The sequence below is a fragment of the Tursiops truncatus genome, chromosome 1, assembly GCF_011762595.2.
Source record: "Tursiops truncatus isolate mTurTru1 chromosome 1, mTurTru1.mat.Y, whole genome shotgun sequence".
Classification (NCBI taxonomy): domain Eukaryota; kingdom Metazoa; phylum Chordata; class Mammalia; order Artiodactyla; family Delphinidae; genus Tursiops; species Tursiops truncatus.
In genome coordinates, this window is record NC_047034.1 from 75,154,454 (window position 1) to 75,170,672 (window position 16,219).

Sequence of the window (16,219 nt, forward strand, 5' to 3'; positions counted from 1 at the left end):
TCCTTGACGTTTCCAAGAAGCTGGAGGAACATGGGATTTCCAGCGTGGGGGCCATGAAGCTTGTTAAATTCAGTCTCTCGATGGTGGTCTCCATGGAGAAGGGGTTGGTTGAGAGCATGTGAGTGGATGAAGAGAAAGCAGGGAAGCTTGGCAGCGCGCTTACCTCCCTGAGGGATCCAGCTTTAGGATTTGTCCCAGAAGGAAGACTTGTGCAGGCAAGAATAGAAGGGAAGAAAGTGAAAAGCAGAGGACAGTGTCTCTTCACCCCTCCTGACCTCAAGGTTTGCACTAGCTTTCCAGCATCTTCCACAAGTGTCAAGATTCTGGGCAAGTGGCATTTGTGGGTTGACTTTCTTTCATTAAAGCGGAAAGGTAGAGAGCTACACAAGAGAAGCAGTTATGATCCAAGTTGGAGCTAAATTCTTTGCCTTTGTCTCTCTCCCTTCCCTCCCCGCCCCCTCCTTCTCCCCTTGCCCTCCGGCCCTTTCCCAGGAGCTCTCCTCCAGCACCGAGAGTATTGATATTTCATTCAGTTCCGTAAGTGGGGCCAGGCTGGGACTGGGTGGCAGGCTCCCCCCATGGCCGCATTTCCTCTCCGTCCCCAGGTCTTCTGAGTCCCCAGGCCAAGGCTAGAGCTAAAAGGTGCCTTTTCTTCCTGGGACATCAGCTCCTCCCTCCCAGACCTGGAGGAGCCCCCTGCTGTTTATTGCCAGTGCTCTGAGCCCAGGCTGAGTGGGGCTCAAGCTGATCCTTCTCCCAGAGACAGCTGGGATGCAGTGCAACTCAGCCCCCAGCTCCTGGGTCTCTAGAGCAAACAGCTGGGAGAGAGGTAGAATTTATCCCTGGATTGGAGCCAAAAACTGCTTGGCAGGAAACCCTGAGGATCCTGTTTCTCCCACCCAGAACCCTTTCCCCATGGCTTGTGCCATCAGACCATCAAATACTTATTCAGTGTCTTCCAAATGCTAGGCCCTGTGCTGGGTGAGCTGACCCGAAAAGCAAACAGGATTTGGCCTGAAGGAAAGTTTTGCCTCCCCACAGCCAGTTTTCTTTTCAACTTCAACCACATTTCTTCCAGGTCTGAGTTCTTCCCTTTCCCAGCTCACTGCCCACGATGTTCCTTAATCCTCATTCTCCTTTCTTGTTCCCTCTGAACTAACCCCTGACCCTCTGGTCCCACAGGGTCTCGGACCTTGTTGCTGGGCAGAGACGTGAGAGGAAATGCTGGACCCTCTGGGAGTTTGGATGATTTTTTTACACTTTATTTTTGATTTGTCTACCCAATCAGTTTGTTCTGTGCTGATCCCCTTTCAGTCATGATTGTGGCAGTGCCTCTCTCTCAAGGCCTGGGGTCATATTTCCAACATGCTGATGTGACTTAGGGGCCCCTGACCCAAATGCTGAATTGAGGATGGGAAGGAATTCTGTTGTTTCTAATCTGAGATAACTATGAATTGTTTGGGGTGGAGGGTCCTTGGGACCATGACCATTTGCCACCTGAGTGGATGGATTAGGAGATAAGGATGAACGAAGGAGTGAGTCTCCAAATTTCCTTTTCCTTTCTTTCTCTTTCTCTATTAAGCCCCTGGGATATTTCCAGGGACCACAGAGGTCTAGTTCTATTGTCTTCCTGTCTTTATCTCTGTTCAACCCTGCCTCCCAAAGCATTCCTGACTGATTCAGACACCCTGTTTTTCATTATTGTATGGGGACCTGAGCCAGCCCCCTGTGGGGTAGAGGCTGAGAGATGAGCTGTCCCTTTGAACCCTGGCTCTGTGCACATGCAGAGGTGGGCATGGTACTGCCCAGCTTTCAAAAGAAGTTCTTTTTTGCAGTGTGAGGGAGTGAGGGTAGAAATTCTCACTCAGGAAACTAAGCAAGACACACAGAGAGGGAGAGAAGCCTGGTGAGTGAAATACTACTGTTTCTATAAGTGGATGAGATAACTGTTCTTATCTAGGTGAGGAGAGATGGAACGGGGTGGCTATCCTGATAAAATGCCCCTTACGGTAGAAGGACTTAGGGTGGGAAAAGAGCCCTTCTTCCTGTCTAGCTGAGTCCATCTTTTTCCCCATCCCCACCTTACTCCCCAGACTGACTTTGCCCTTTCTGAGAATGAAGTGTCCAACGTGAGCAGCCAGTTTCACAGGAGGGAGCTAATATGGGGAGCCTAGTCCCTGAGCGGTAGGGGAAGAGGATCCAAGGAGGATTCACTGAAAGACAGGTCTTCAGGGCCATCATCAGGGGCTGAAAGGAGCTATTGTTTTCTCCACCCACCTGCCCACCCGTACCTCCCTCCATCTGCTTTTCCTTTCCCCATTGATCATTCCCTCATTAGTGCAAAGTCAGCTCATCCTTCCCTCATCCCCTGCATGTGCATTGACCCTTTGTGAGAGATTGTGGGGTGGACAGGGGGATGCCGTTGAAAGTATCAAAAGTCACTTATGGATTGAGTCCTCCTTTGAAAGGGGAAATACTGACTCGCTGTTCCCCTCCTTAGCCTTGTGGGCCCTGGCGGAGACCCAGCCCAAGCATCCAGGTGGGGAGAGGGACAGCCTCATTCTTGAGATGGGTGAAGCACTTCAGGTGTAAGCAGCATTTCTCTCTGGGTCCCTGGCTAACATCTCTGGATGTCATCCCCCCACCCATCTTGAAGCCTTGGGACAGTTGCTCAGAAACTCAAGTCCAAGAGAAGAGGGGTGCACCTGGTGACCTGGATTCACACATCACCCCCTTACCCTCAAGAACTAGCCTGTGGAGAAGGACTGTGCTGGCTTTTCCACCTGTTCCCAATTCAAGTTGACAGGGGTGGGTGGGATCTCCTACAAGGGCCTAAAGGTAGCTCCTTCCCTGGAGTTCTAGAGACACTGAGACTCCTGCCCTGCATGGCCAGGAGTGACTGGGCCACTTTTTTCTATGGTTTCTTCACCATCTTTTACTTCACCCCAACCCCCTGTAGCCCGTCAGACTGGCTCCCGAGCGAGAATTCATCAAGTCCCTGATGGCGATTGGCAAGCGGCTGGCCACGCTCCCCACCAAGGAACAGAAAACACAGCGGCTGATCTCAGAGCTCTCCCTGCTGAACCATAAGCTCCCTGCCCGAGTCTGGCTGCCCACTGCTGCCTTTGACCACCACGTGGTCCGCGTGCCCCACACCCAGGCTGTTGTCCTCAACTCTAAGGACAAGGTAGGTGGGCTCTGGCCCAAACCATACCCCTCATCTGACTCTACTCCTGTCGTTGTCCAGGGTGTGTGTATGTGCCCAGGGGTGCCCCACCAGCATCCTAGACTCCCTCCGTAGCCCACGTGCACGTGTCAGCCTTGACTTCACCTGAGTACTGTTGTGCTTCCGAGGGCCCTCCTGTCCCCCTTCTTGGGCTTTGTTTTTCTGGATCAAAGAGGCCTGATCTTTTCAGCTTGCCTCTTGCCATGTCTCAGGAGAGAGCTGCTCTCCTCCCCTCCTCACAGTCCTTTTGGTAGCTTTTCTCCAGCCCTTCTATAACTCTTAGGCTTTCCAGGTACAGCAACAATGAGAGTAGAGAAATCTTTGTTTCTAAGACCTTTTCTGATCACAGTGGGCAGGGAGAAGGAGAGAATTAGCTAAATTAGTCTGCTGGTTGAAATGAGCACTAATGGTTCAGATTTTTTTCCCAGAAGACGTATTGAAGATTAGAATCCTGCTTGGAACGGTGCCCAACTTTTTCCCAGTCTTTTTGTCTGTTTTTAGGACAAGCCCACAGAGGCATTCAGGCCTCTCTGAATGGGTGGTAATTGATGGTTTGGAATGGTTTTGCCAGGGTGCTTCATCTATACATTTTGAAGCTCAGCTGAAACATTTTAAAGACCTGTGTACTCTCTCAGCCAAATTCTTTTTTTTTTTAAGACAGTGATGTTAACAGTTTTATTTTAAAGTATCAATATTTGCATGACACCAGAAAGTATATACTTTGGCAACTAACTTCCCATGAAAAACTTTAGCTGTCAACTTAAAACTGAGGGATACATGATTTTTCAAAATACTTTTAGGAAGTACATAAGCAGAATAGTGTGTGGACCACTGCTTTACGAGACTGTGTCCTGATCAGTTTGGAGGACACCTCTTGTAGTAGAACCACCTGGGGAAGGTGGATGCCTTTTTAAAAATGCAGATTCCTGGGCTCCAGCCCCAGACTGAGTTACTAGATTTGGGTTGGGCCCCAAGTAAGTCAGTTTTCAACGTGCACCCCAGGTGGTTCTCATGCAAACCAACATTTAAGAAGCACTTCAGGGGAAAAAACTAGTATTTTACAGTAGTTCGGCCATGGCTGAAGAGGGAAACACCTCAGGTATGTTTTTAATTAAGGAGAGAACTGAAAGACGCTAAGAATTGGAGCTCACAAAGTAGCAGCACCCATAGGATAAGTTCCTGCCCTAAATATGGCATTCCTGGTGTCAGGGGACTGATGGACTCAGGTTGGAGCAGTAGTGGGCAGCAGGAAGAACCGTGTTAGCAGAGTTGAGGTTTGGGGGGAACAGTGGTGGAGGTAAGCTGCAAATACTGTTCTCACTTACCCGCAGGCTCCCTACCTGATCTATGTGGAAGTCCTCGAATGTGAAAACTTCGACACCACCAACGTCCCCGCCCGGATCCCGGAGAACCGAATTCGTAGCACCCGGTCTGTAGAGAACCTGCCCGAATGCGGCATCACCCACGAGCAGCGGGCAGGCAGCTTCAGCACTGTGCCCAACTATGACAACGATGATGAGGCCTGGTCGGTGGATGACATAGGCGAGCTGCAGGTGGAGGTGAGGGAGCTCCAAGGGCACAGCACCTATTCTGGAACTTTCAATGTATTTGAGACAACACAACACACCCTGAGGCAGGCTGAAGCAAGTACCCAAATGAGTGCCATAGGTAGTGACAGGTGTGAGAGGGGACAGCTCTGAACAGCTCTGGTCTGGAACAGATTCAGGTGGAGCTCATTTTCCTGCAAGAAGAATTTAGGCTTACTGTAAGAAGGAACTTCTAAGCCCAGGGGAGTGTGAAAATTTTAATCAAAATATACATTGAACACCTGCGATATAAAGTTGTCTTAGGAACGCAGAGAAGAATCATTCATACATTCATTCATTCAAGAAATGTTTATGGAGGGCCTTTGTGCCAGCCCTGAGTGCTGTGTGCTAGTAAACAAGGCCTGGCCCCTGCCTGCAAGGGGCTTATGACCTAACAGGAGAGAGGACAAGGCCAGTCAGCAGGAGATGTAGTGTGGTGTGATCCAGGTTGTGCTGGAGAGGATGGGGTATCATGGGAGCACCTGAGAGTGGAGGTAGCACTTATTCCAGACTTGGGATTGGACACGCCCCGAAAGATTTCTTGGAGGAAATAATATCTCAGCTGAGGCCTGAAGGTAGGTAGGAATTAGTTGTACAGAGTATTCCAGGCAGAGGAGACAGCAAGTGCAAAGACTGGAAGACATGAGAGAGCTTGGCCCATTTTAAGAATAGAAAGAAATTTTGTGTGGCTGTGATGTGTGGTCATGAGATGAGGAGGTGGTGAAGAATGAGACTGGAGAGGCCGTCATGGGCCGGATTGTAAGAAGGATCCTGTAAGCTGTGGAAAGAAACTTGGATTTCGTTCTGGGGTCGTAGGGATCCAGAGCAGGATTTTATTAGAGCTGTAGCACAGCCGGATTTCACTTTGTGGAAAGGCAGACTCTCCACTTGAGCTTACAGTCCAAATGGGGAGGCTGGATGCAGACATTTAAGAAAAAAATCTATGTATAAGATACACAACAAGGCAGTGTGCAGTAAGTGATCAATGGGGTTAAGGAGAAATGCACTTGTACAAAGGAAAGAGTAAAGAAGGGACTTGATATGGACCTTGGGGTCTGGTAGAATATTTTATAGTTAGAGAGAGATGGGGAGATAAGACTGAATGACTTAGGTTGAAGAAATTGCTCAAAGGAACCTAGCGTGGAGAGGGTCTTTTCTGGACCCTAAGGGAGAATGCGTCCCTGGCCTTGGGGAGCTCTCAATATAAGGCTGAAAGTTCAGCTTTCTGTGATGGTCATGGCAGTGGTTTGCAAACTTGAGTGCGTTAGAAGTCTTCCGGAGAACTTGTTAGAAATTCAGACTTCCAGATCCCATTCCCAGTAATTCTAATTCAGATGGATGGTGGGATTTGGGAATCTACGTTTTAGCAGCATTCCAGGTAATTCTGATGGAGGTAGTTGACACATTGAAAAACACTGCTAGAGGATCTGTGTGGGGGGGGGCCTAGGCAGTTTGGGGTCCAAGTGGTCAGGATGGTGCATAACCAGGGGAGGCTTTTTGGAGCAGGGTTTGGAAGGGAGGGCTGATCGTGTCTTGGAGATGGCAGCACGCAGGGTGATCTGAGGAGGAGGTGAAAGAGGCAACCCCTGTGCTCAGCGCTTCTGACCTGCAGTCCCCTGCTCTCCCCAGCTCCCTGAAGTGCACACCAACAGCTGTGACAACATCTCCCAGTTCTCCGTGGACAGCATCACCAGCCAGGAGAGCAAGGAGCCTGTGTTCATTGCAGCAGGCGACATCCGGTATGGCCAGACCATGTTGCCCGTCATTTTTCATCCCTCTCTTAGGCACTGCCTTCCTCTTTGTCCCCTTCCTCTCTGTCAGCCTGTATCTTTCCCTCTTCTCTCTCCTTACTCTGTCCATGTCCTGAGACCACCAAACTTGAGGCATTGAAGGTGTGGGTTGAGAAATTACTGAGCTACTACAGAAAGAAGTTACATTTTAAAAGGACTCCAAAGGAATGAAAGCACCAGAGGAAGGAATTACAACAGCGTTTCCCAGAGTGGGTCTGAGGACACACGTGTCAGAATCCAGGGAGAGGGAGGAGATCTTGTTGGAAATGCAGATGCGGGAGCTACACCTGTTCTGAATGCAGAATGTTGGTAGGAGAATGGGCAGGGCCTGGTAATCTGCATTGAACATGATTACAAACCACCAGGTTAGCAAAAAGATATCAGTGGTGTGTTTCCTTCCATGAGTCTCTCTCAGCCCAGGTTTCTATCTCTGTGTGCCCAGTATCAAGGAAACAGTGCAGGAAATGCTGGCATAGACAGGGACATGAGGATCTGGGGTATCTCCTCCAAGCAAATGATATAGTTTCTTCCTGCTAGACGGCGCCTTTCGGAGCAGCTGGCTCACACCCCCACAGCCTTCAAACGAGACCCAGAAGACCCTTCTGCAGTTGCTCTCAAAGAGCCCTGGCAGGAGAAAGTGCGGTGAGTTGGGTGGGGTCCACCATCCATACTGTCTCTCAGCCCAACACCCGCTGGCAAAATCCATCAGGCCCCCAGGCGGCAGTCTGAGTCCTTACCTTGTGAGGAGTTTGATTTGGATTTTTTTTTTTTTTTTTTTTTGCGATACGCGGGCCTCTCACTGCTGTGGCCTCTCCCGTTGCGGAGCACAGGCTCCGGACGTGCAGGCCCAGCGGGCATGGCTCACAGAGCCAGCCGCTCCGCGGCATGTGGGATCTTCCCAGGCCGGGGCACGAACCCATGTGCCCTGCATCGGCAGGCGGACTCTCAACCACTGCGCCACCAGGGAAGCCCTGATTTGGATTTTTGATAGAAGCCGTGTCTCTGTCCTCAACCTGGCATCACCCTTTGACACCTTTTTGCTTTTCTTCACAGGCGCATTAGAGAGGGCTCCCCCTATGGCCATCTCCCCAATTGGCGGCTCCTGTCAGTCATTGTCAAGTGTGGGGATGACCTACGGCAGGAGCTGCTGGCCTTCCAGGTGTTGAAGCAACTGCAGGTAAGAGAAGGGAGGGAGAAAGAAGGGAAACTCAGCCCACGTGCAGCCCACCTGAGGTGATCACGCAGGTCCTTCTGCAGGGAGCTCCACTGGAGACCATCTTCCTGCCCAGGTCTGAGTTAGATTTACGTTAAACTAAGCTGGTGCTCCTACCAGGAAGTACAGCCCCGGAGCAGCTCCACAGCGACCTCTTGTGGCCCTTTTGTGACTGGCACCTGTTCTAATCACTGATGGGAACTCCCAACTGATTTGCAGCAAGTGGGTTGCAGTGGGCTGAGATGTCAATCCCTGACCCCCAGGTTAGTTGCCTACAAGCAACTTCACCTGTTTAATCAGTTCTTTATATAAATATTTTCATTTTCTGGAGAAACTTTCTCTGACCCTAAATCCTTTTTGGTCTTTATCCCTGTTCTTTCAACTTGGGTTAATAGATCCCACTGACCCAGCTTGGGAGGTGACAGCGAGGTTTCCTATTCTCCCTCCCTTTTTTGGATATCTCTCTGTGAGATACCTTTTCCTACATGCCACCCTGTGTCTTGTCACACCCTGGACTTCCTTTCAAAACTTCCTGGTTCTGGGCTTCCCTGGTGGCGCAGTAGTTGAGAGTCCGCCTGCCGATGCAGGGGACACGGGTTCGTGCCCCGGTCTGAGAAGATCCCACATGCCGCGGAGCGGCTGGGCCCATGAGCCATGGCCGCTGAGCCTGCGCGTCCGGAGCCTGTGCTCCACAACGGGAGAGGCCACAACAGTGAGAGGCCCGCGTAACACACACACACACACAAAAAAACTTCCTGGTTCTCAGTGGGATCAGGGGGTTTTACTCACTTGGTGGCCTAGAATTCAAGGCCACTAAAGATGGGAACTGTCCAAGGTTGGGGACAGAGGGGATTTTAGCCTCCTACCCCCATTTAGAGAGAGTCACAATGCCTCTGTGTTTCCTCACAGTCCATTTGGGAACAGGAGCGAGTCCCCCTGTGGATCAAGCCATACAAGATTCTTGTGATTTCGGCCGACAGTGGCATGATTGAACCAGTGGTCAATGCTGTGTCTATCCACCAGGTGAAGAAACAGTCACAGCTCTCCTTGCTCGATTACTTCCTGCAGGAGCATGGCAGTTACACTACTGAGGCATTCCTCAGTGCCCAGCGCAATTTTGTGCAGAGTTGTGCTGGCTACTGCTTGGTCTGCTACCTGCTGCAAGTCAAGGACAGGTAGGTGAATTCCTGTCCCTTGTCCTAACCTTTTCTTCAGGGTTCCCTCTGTCCCTTCATTTATTCGTCATGACCTTCCATTGCCAAAATGTAAAGATGAAACAAACAACATATTTTAAGCAGAGACAGACACGTTCATGTGCCATTAAGGCTAGGAGGCAGACTGACAAGTACCAGGGTAAGGGCCAAAGAAGTGAAGGATTTATGGGAGGAGCAAGGGTTTGAGCAAGCAGGGTTTTGAAGGACGAATGAGAATGAGGACAGAGAAAGCTGTGGGGGAAGGATGTCCCAGGCAGAGGAGACCGCTCGAGGTGATTAAAGCTTGGGCCACACTGCATGGCACAGTAGTAGCAGTGACGTCAGATAAGTTGAGGCCAGATTAGTGGGGCCTTCATTATGAGGCTGAGGAGTTTTATTCTGCAGGCAGAGGGAATGCCATGATCCAGTCTGTGTTGAGTGAATGTGCCCTTTGGCACTGTGGATGAGGTTGGATGTAAGTGGGCCTTTGCAGTGAAGCTAGAGGTAGTGAGGCCTGGCCTGAGGGCAGTGGTGGTGACTGATGGCAGAAAGGAGCAGATGGATGTGAGACACATGGTGGACACAGAGTTGAAACTCCCAGCCCTAAATGCTCCTCCTTGTTCCAACATATGATTTCCAAAACTCTTACATATCTGTTGTTTTGCCCAGAGCTGTCGTTTCTCTCGATATCATGTGACCTTTATGAAGCTCAACTTCGCATGTAGATGAACAACATACCGTATAAAGATAATTACACCCTTGAGGCTCTGCCTTTTAAGACAGTCTCCAGACAGTGACTCAGGGTCAATACCTAGAATGCTTCTGTGAGTTGTGCCTCTCCGAGGGCATAGGGCAGCTGTCCTGGGAAAGCACTAATTCAGTGGCCTGTGCTTCCAGTGACACTGCAGCACCTTAAGATCAGCTAAACAGAAACGCTTATCAGAATTCTAGCATCTATTAAGTGCCTGTGATGGCCTAACATTCTTTTTTTTTTAATTGAAGTATAGTTGATTTGCAATATTATGTTAGTTTCAGGTGTATAGCAAAGTGATTCAGGTATATACACACACACACACACACACACACACACACACACACACACACATTCTTTTTCAGATTCTTTTCCATTATAGGTTTATACAAGATATTGACTACACTTCCCTGTGCTATACAGTAAATCCTTGTTGTTTATTTTATTATTATTATTTTTTAATTAATTTATTTTATTATTTAGCTGCATTGGGTCCTCATTGCTGCGTGCGGGCTTTCTTTTAGTTGCAGCGAGCAGGGGCTACTCTTCACTGCAGTGTGTGGGCTTCTCAATGCAGTGGCTTCTCTTGTTGCAGAGCATGGGCTCTAGGTGCATGGGCTTCAGTAGTTGTGGCACGGGGGCTCAGTAGTTGTGGCAGGCAGGCTCTAGAGCACAGGCAGGCTCTAGAGCACAGGCTCAGTAGTTGTGGCGCACGGGCTTAGTTGCTTCCGCGGCATGTGGGATATTCCCGGACCAGGGCTCGAACACGTATCCCCTGCATTGGCAGGTGGATTTTTTTTTTTTTTTGCGGTACGCGGGCCTCTCACTGTTGTGGCCTCTTCCGTTGCGGAGCACAGGCTCCGGACGCACAGGCTCAGTGGCCATGGCTCACGGGCCCAGCCGCTCCACGGCATGTGGGATCTTCCCGGACCAGGGCACGAACCTGTGTCCCCTGCATCGGCAGGCGGACTCTCAACCACTGCACCACCAGGAAGCCCGGCAGGCGGATTCTTAACCACTGCACCACCAGGGAAGCCCCTGTTTATTTTATGTATGGTAGTGTGTATCTGTTAATCCCATACTCCTAATTTATTGCCCCCTTCCCCTTTGGTAATCATAAATTTGTTTTCTGTGTCTGTGAGTCTGTTTCTGTTTTGTGAATAAGTTCATTTGTATTAGTTTTTTAGATTCCACATAGAAGTGATACCACATAATATTTGTCTTTCTGACTGACTTCATTTCGTATGATGATCTCTAGGTCCATCCCTGTTGCGGCAGATGGCATTATTTCATTCTTTTTTGTGGCTGAGTAATATTCCAGTGTGTGTGTGTGTGTGTGTGTGTGTGTGTGTGTGTGTGTGTGTGTGTGTGTGTACACATACACACCACATCGTAAATAATGCTGCAGTGAACATTGAGGTGCATGTATCTTTTCTTTTTATTTATTTATTTATTTATTTATTTATTTTTGGCTGCGTTGGGCCTTCGTTGCTGAGCATGGGCTTTCTCTAGTTGCTGCAAGCGAGGGCTACTCTTTGTTGCGGTGCATGGGCTTCTCACTGCGGTGGCTTCTCTTGTTGTGGAGCATGGGGTCTAGGCATGTGAGTTTAAGTAGTTGTGGCTCACCACCTCTAGAGCTCAGGCTCAGTAGTTGTGGCGCACGGGCTTAGTTGCTCCGCGGCATGTGGGATCTTCCCGGACTAGGGCTTGAACCCGTGTCCCGTGCATTGGCAGCCAGATTCTTAACCACTGCACAACCAGGGAAGTCCAGTGCATGTATCTTTTCTAATTAGAGTTTTTGTCTTTTCCAGATACAGCCCAGGAGGGGGATTGCTGGATCATATGATAACTCTAATTTTAGGGGTTTTTTTTTATATAGTTTTATTTTATTTTATTATTTACTTATTTTTGGCTGTGTTGGGTCTTCTTTGCTGCACACGGGCTTTCTCTAGTTGTGGTGAGTGGGGGCTGCTCTTCGCTGCGGTGCACGTGCTTCTCATTGTGGTGGCTTCTCTTTGTTGTGGAACACGGCCTCTAGGGTGTGCGGACTTCAGTAGTTGTGGCACACAGGCTCAGTAGTTGTGGCGTGCAGGGTCAGTAGTTGTGGCGCACAGGCTTAGTTGCTCTGCGGCCTGTGGGATCTTCCTGGACCAGGGATTGAACCCGTGTCCCCTGCTTTGGCAGGCAGATTCTTAACCACTGTGCCACCAGGGAAGTCCTAATTTTAGTTTTTTAAGGAGCCTCCATACTGTTTTCCATAGTGGCTCCACCAGTTTACATTCCCTTTTCTCCACACCCTCTCCAGCATTTATTATTTGTAGACTTTTTGATGATGGCCATTCTGACTGGTATGAGGTGTTACCTCATTTTGGTTTTGATTTGCATTTCTCTAATAATTAGCAGTGTTGCGCATCTTTTCACAGGCCTGTTTGGCCTGACATTCTTATGTTGAAACCAGATGAAAATGCTGTCAGACAGGTGTTTCCTCAGGGGGGAAATAAGGGTCAGGGAACTTTCAGAACCTGTGCTCCTTCCACCCTGCCAGCCTTACAGATAAAGCCAGCAGAGGCTTTGCATTTGAGGACTGAGGGAAACGTCATTATTTATAAGGAATCTGGTTGCAAGCTTTAGACTGTCCCTAAAGAGTCAGCATTTGGAACCCAGGGCCCAGAAAGCCTGGAGCCTGAACCCTTGGGTTGAGTAAGTGGAGGCAGAGAAGCAGGTGCTAGTCAGGCCTCTGGGCTTTTCCTTAGGAGACTAATACATTTGGAAGATGGGAGTCCCCTTTAAAAGGGGGAGAGGGGGACAGGCAGCTGGTAAACCTTTCATAACTCAAAAAAGAGTAGATGTAGTCAAGTAATGAATGGACTCATCCACTGGAGAGAAGTGGCAGCAGTGAAGGGGGCCCCAAGCTGGAAGCAGTTGCAGTTCTCCTTAACTGCTTCAGAATGAGTCCCCCGTAGCTTTGCGGCTGGAGCTAACTCCACTTAAGGAGAGAGAGAAACTGCCTCTCACTGGCCTGGGACCTTGGACAAGTAAGTCAGTTTTCCTCTCAGGGCCTCTGTTTTCTCACCTCTCACCTGTAAAATAAGAATCTGGACTAGGACATCTAGAACTTTCTGGCTTTCAAGATTGTGTGTGTTGCTAAATTTGTCATGCTTTCCCAGAGGGGGAAGGACTCAGGTGGGACTGGGTTCTCCCTCTGTCCCGTCTTTTGGCCAGTCAGACCAACCCCAGAGAAGGTGGCTTCAGACCGTGAGCTCTTAGCCTAACAAAGCCTCTGTTGACACTGAGGAGGTCCGTTATGGGCCAGGCCTCACATGCTTTGCATGTTAATTGTTCCTCTTTCGACTGGCCATTCATGTGGGAATCACAGAGACCTAGGATTTATCTGCCTTTAACTGTTCTTCCAGCAGCTAGCCTGTAGGAATTGCCTCCTGAGAATTTTTTTACATAAGTGGTTTTACCAGATAGTTAAAACTGAAGCCCCAGACTATTTCACATTTAAACTTCACTCAGCCTGGGATCTCTGCTCCCTTCCGGTGGGGTGGGGCTTCTGATCTGCAATGGGCCGATAGGAATTACAAACAGAACACAGGTAACTAGGTTGTGACTGGAGGCCTCCCCCTAAGCCAAGTGCTTGGCCTCTGTAAAGGCTGGTTGGAGGGCACAGGCCTTCTTTCCTAGCTTCCCAGTTCTCTGCTAGATTGGGATTGGCTTGGGTGCTTAGAATCACAATTACTGGGAAATTTGGATAATCTTAACCTATTTGATTAAGCTGTTAATGATAGCGAATGAGACCCCACAGCCTTTGTTAGCAGTTTACTTTTCTGCTTTCCTTTCTTCTCACTGCTAGCTTTGGCTTCTAGAGGGTTGGACCCAGAGTTATAGGCAGCAGGAAACATGGCAGGGCCCTTGCCTGGTGTCATGTGGCCAGTGTGTTGCAGCTTGAAGCTCCCACCTCAGTGGGACTTACTACTGCCTCTTCCTCTCCTCTGCCCCCTCCTCAGACACAATGGGAATATCCTGTTGGACGCAGAAGGCCACATCATCCACATCGACTTTGGCTTCATCCTGTCCAGCTCACCCCGAAACCTGGGCTTTGAGACATCAGCCTTTAAGCTGACCACAGAGTTTGTAGACGTGAGTCAGGAAGGAGAGGTGTCTCACTGTGTTCTTTCTGTCGTGGGATGGGGAGCTGATGGGCTCCCCACAAATGGGGACAAACAGAACAGAAATGGCAATAAGTCAGGGTGAGGTTGGATGTCCTGGGAGGCTTCCTGCTTGATAAGAGTTGGGGAAGTAACGGAGTTTGGCACGTTTGCCCAAGGGAGGAAGTTCTGACACTGAGCCCCTTTGCGCACACAGCTCTCTCCTCTCCTCCCAGGTGATGGGCGGCCTGGATGGCGACATGTTCAACTACTACAAGATGCTGATGCTGCAGGGGCTGATTGCTGCTCGGAAACACATGGATAAGGTGGTGCAGATCGTGGAGATCATGCAGCAAGGTGGGGCTAGGGAGAAGCCAGGCGTTTGGCGATAGGGCGGTACCCATAGTGCCCTGCGAGTCCCACTTACATTGGGGCCCTGGGGCATGGAACCTCCAGAAAGTTGATTACACCTCAAGACTGGGGGCGGGGCCTCCCAGAGCGTTTCCGGCTCTGATCCGGTGCCCTGTTTCACCTTCGGCACATTCCTCCTGATTCCTGACAGACCTAGTCCTGGGGGTGGGAGGGCGAGGCAGCAGAAACTACCTCCTAGGTGCATTCAGGGAAAGAACAGTCCCATCTCCAGCCTCCTGGTCCCTTCTCATCTCCCCACCCCTTGCTTAACTTTCATCACTCGGCTCTTCACCAACTCAGGTGTTTGCAGTCATTGGCCTTTGACCTCTGATTGCCCTCTCCTCAGACCTCTTCCCTGTCCCGACACTCAGCCCTTCTGCTCTGAGCCGAGACGGGTTCCTCTCTCATCTTTATCTACTTTCACTGCTGTTTCCTCACGGCCTTGCCATCTAGTCTTTTGTCCAGGATCCCTGGGCCCTCGTCCCCATTCCCTCAAGGCTGTGGTGTCCACCCAGTCTGAGCTGCCAGTATCCTCCTCCCCATCCCTGCCCCCACCCCACAGGCTGTCGCTGTTGCTCAGGAGCATCCCCGTCTGGCCCCGTGATGACGGTGGCCCAGGTCATCTGTGAGTGTCAGACGTAGCATAGGCAGAGGCCTGCAAGCAGATAAGTGCCCAGTTCAGGGCCCATTCCCTAGACGCTTCCCAGCCTGCCCTCTGGGTCCTAAGTCTGCTCCCTCCGCCCTTACTGGGGGAGATGTGTTGACCATCTACCCTCGTGCCCTCACCTAGAGGGGCTTAGGATTGTGGGATAAAGAAGGGCCTCCTGCCAATTCTCCCTTCTCTGCCCAAGCAGAACTGCATCCACACTGTCAGGGATCTCTCTGAGGTGGGAGGGAAGGGGCACCTTAGATAGCCCGGCTCTGCACTGGCTGTGGTGGCTGTTAGCACTGCCGCTCCCTTGTTTCCATCCGTGACCCTCTTCCCTTGCTGCTGCCCCCAGGTTCTCAGCTTCCTTGCTTCCATGGCTCCAGTACCATCCGCAACCTCAAGGAGAGGTTCCACATGAGCATGACTGAGGAGCAGCTCCAGCTGCTGGTGGAGCAGATGGTGGACGGCAGCATGCGGTCTATCACCACCAAACTCTACGATGGCTTCCAGTACCTCACCAACGGCATCATGTGACATCCTCCTTCTCAGGCCCCGGAGCAGTGGGGGATTCAGGGGACCCTCCCTGGGAAGGCCCTTGTCAGAGAAACCCTAAACCAGGAAGCCCCACCCACCCAGCCATTCACCAAGGGAAATGGAAGGCAAGAAATACAGAGGATCATGTGGTAACTGTAGAGCTTGCCGGGGGGTTGGGAGAACCAGCCGTGGGGTCCAGACTTGCTGGGGCTTCCCTGCCACCCCCCACCAGCTGTGTCAGTATTACCACCTGACAGACTCCAGGGCTCACTGCTCTCCAGAGAACAGAAGTGATAAATGTGAGGGACACTGGGGCCTTCCTTCTCCTCACTAGGGTTCGAGAGGTTCTTTCCGCAGGCCATCCTCTTAATGTGTCCTGGGTCCCAGGAAGGAGAAAAGAGTAGGTTCTTGGTACTAAGGACTTGATCCTGTGGTTGGCCTTTGGCCATGCTGCTGCCCAACTCTGTCACCTCCCAGGGACTGACCCCTAGCCCGAGTTCCCCTTGGTAGGTGGGCTTTGGCATAGGGTCCTGCACTTGCTGAGGTTCCCCATCCCAGGAGTGAGGAAGGGAAGAATCACAGCCCCTCCAGTCTGAGGGTATTGGCCTAGCTGTGGGGAATTCCTTGCCCTTATCCTTTCCCCACACCCAGGGAAATAGCTCTCAATTTTTTATTTTTAATTTTTGTTTGAAATAAAGTCCTTAGTTAGCCATCT

The 16,219-nt window shown here is 50.5% G+C and overlaps 1 protein-coding gene across 13 annotated transcripts in view; it reads left to right on the plus strand.

Moving 5' to 3' along the window:
• Positions 1-16,218, plus strand: part of PI4KB (phosphatidylinositol 4-kinase beta) — a 29,118-nt gene extending 12,900 nt beyond the window's left edge. For 8 of the 13 annotated variants that reach the window (XM_033859618.2, XM_033859633.2, XM_033859620.2 and 5 more), the window contains 10 exons: positions 493-537; positions 2,960-3,187; positions 4,558-4,785; positions 6,442-6,551; positions 7,140-7,244; positions 7,656-7,779; positions 8,725-8,990; positions 13,770-13,902; positions 14,147-14,267; positions 15,323-16,218. In XM_033859618.2, the coding sequence (XP_033715509.1) occupies positions 493-537; positions 2,960-3,187; positions 4,558-4,785; positions 6,442-6,551; positions 7,140-7,244; positions 7,656-7,779; positions 8,725-8,990; positions 13,770-13,902; positions 14,147-14,267; positions 15,323-15,504 (1,542 nt within the window). In that variant the 3' untranslated portion in view covers positions 15,505-16,218. Of the gene's footprint in view, positions 1-492; positions 538-2,959; positions 3,188-4,557; positions 4,786-6,441; positions 6,552-7,139; positions 7,245-7,655; positions 7,780-8,724; positions 8,991-13,769; positions 13,903-14,127; positions 14,268-15,322 lie in introns of all 13 variants that reach the window. The other 5 variants (XM_033859682.2, XM_073807781.1, XM_033859674.2 and 2 more) reach the window with 3 other exon arrangements.
• Position 16,219: the final 1 nt, after the last annotated feature.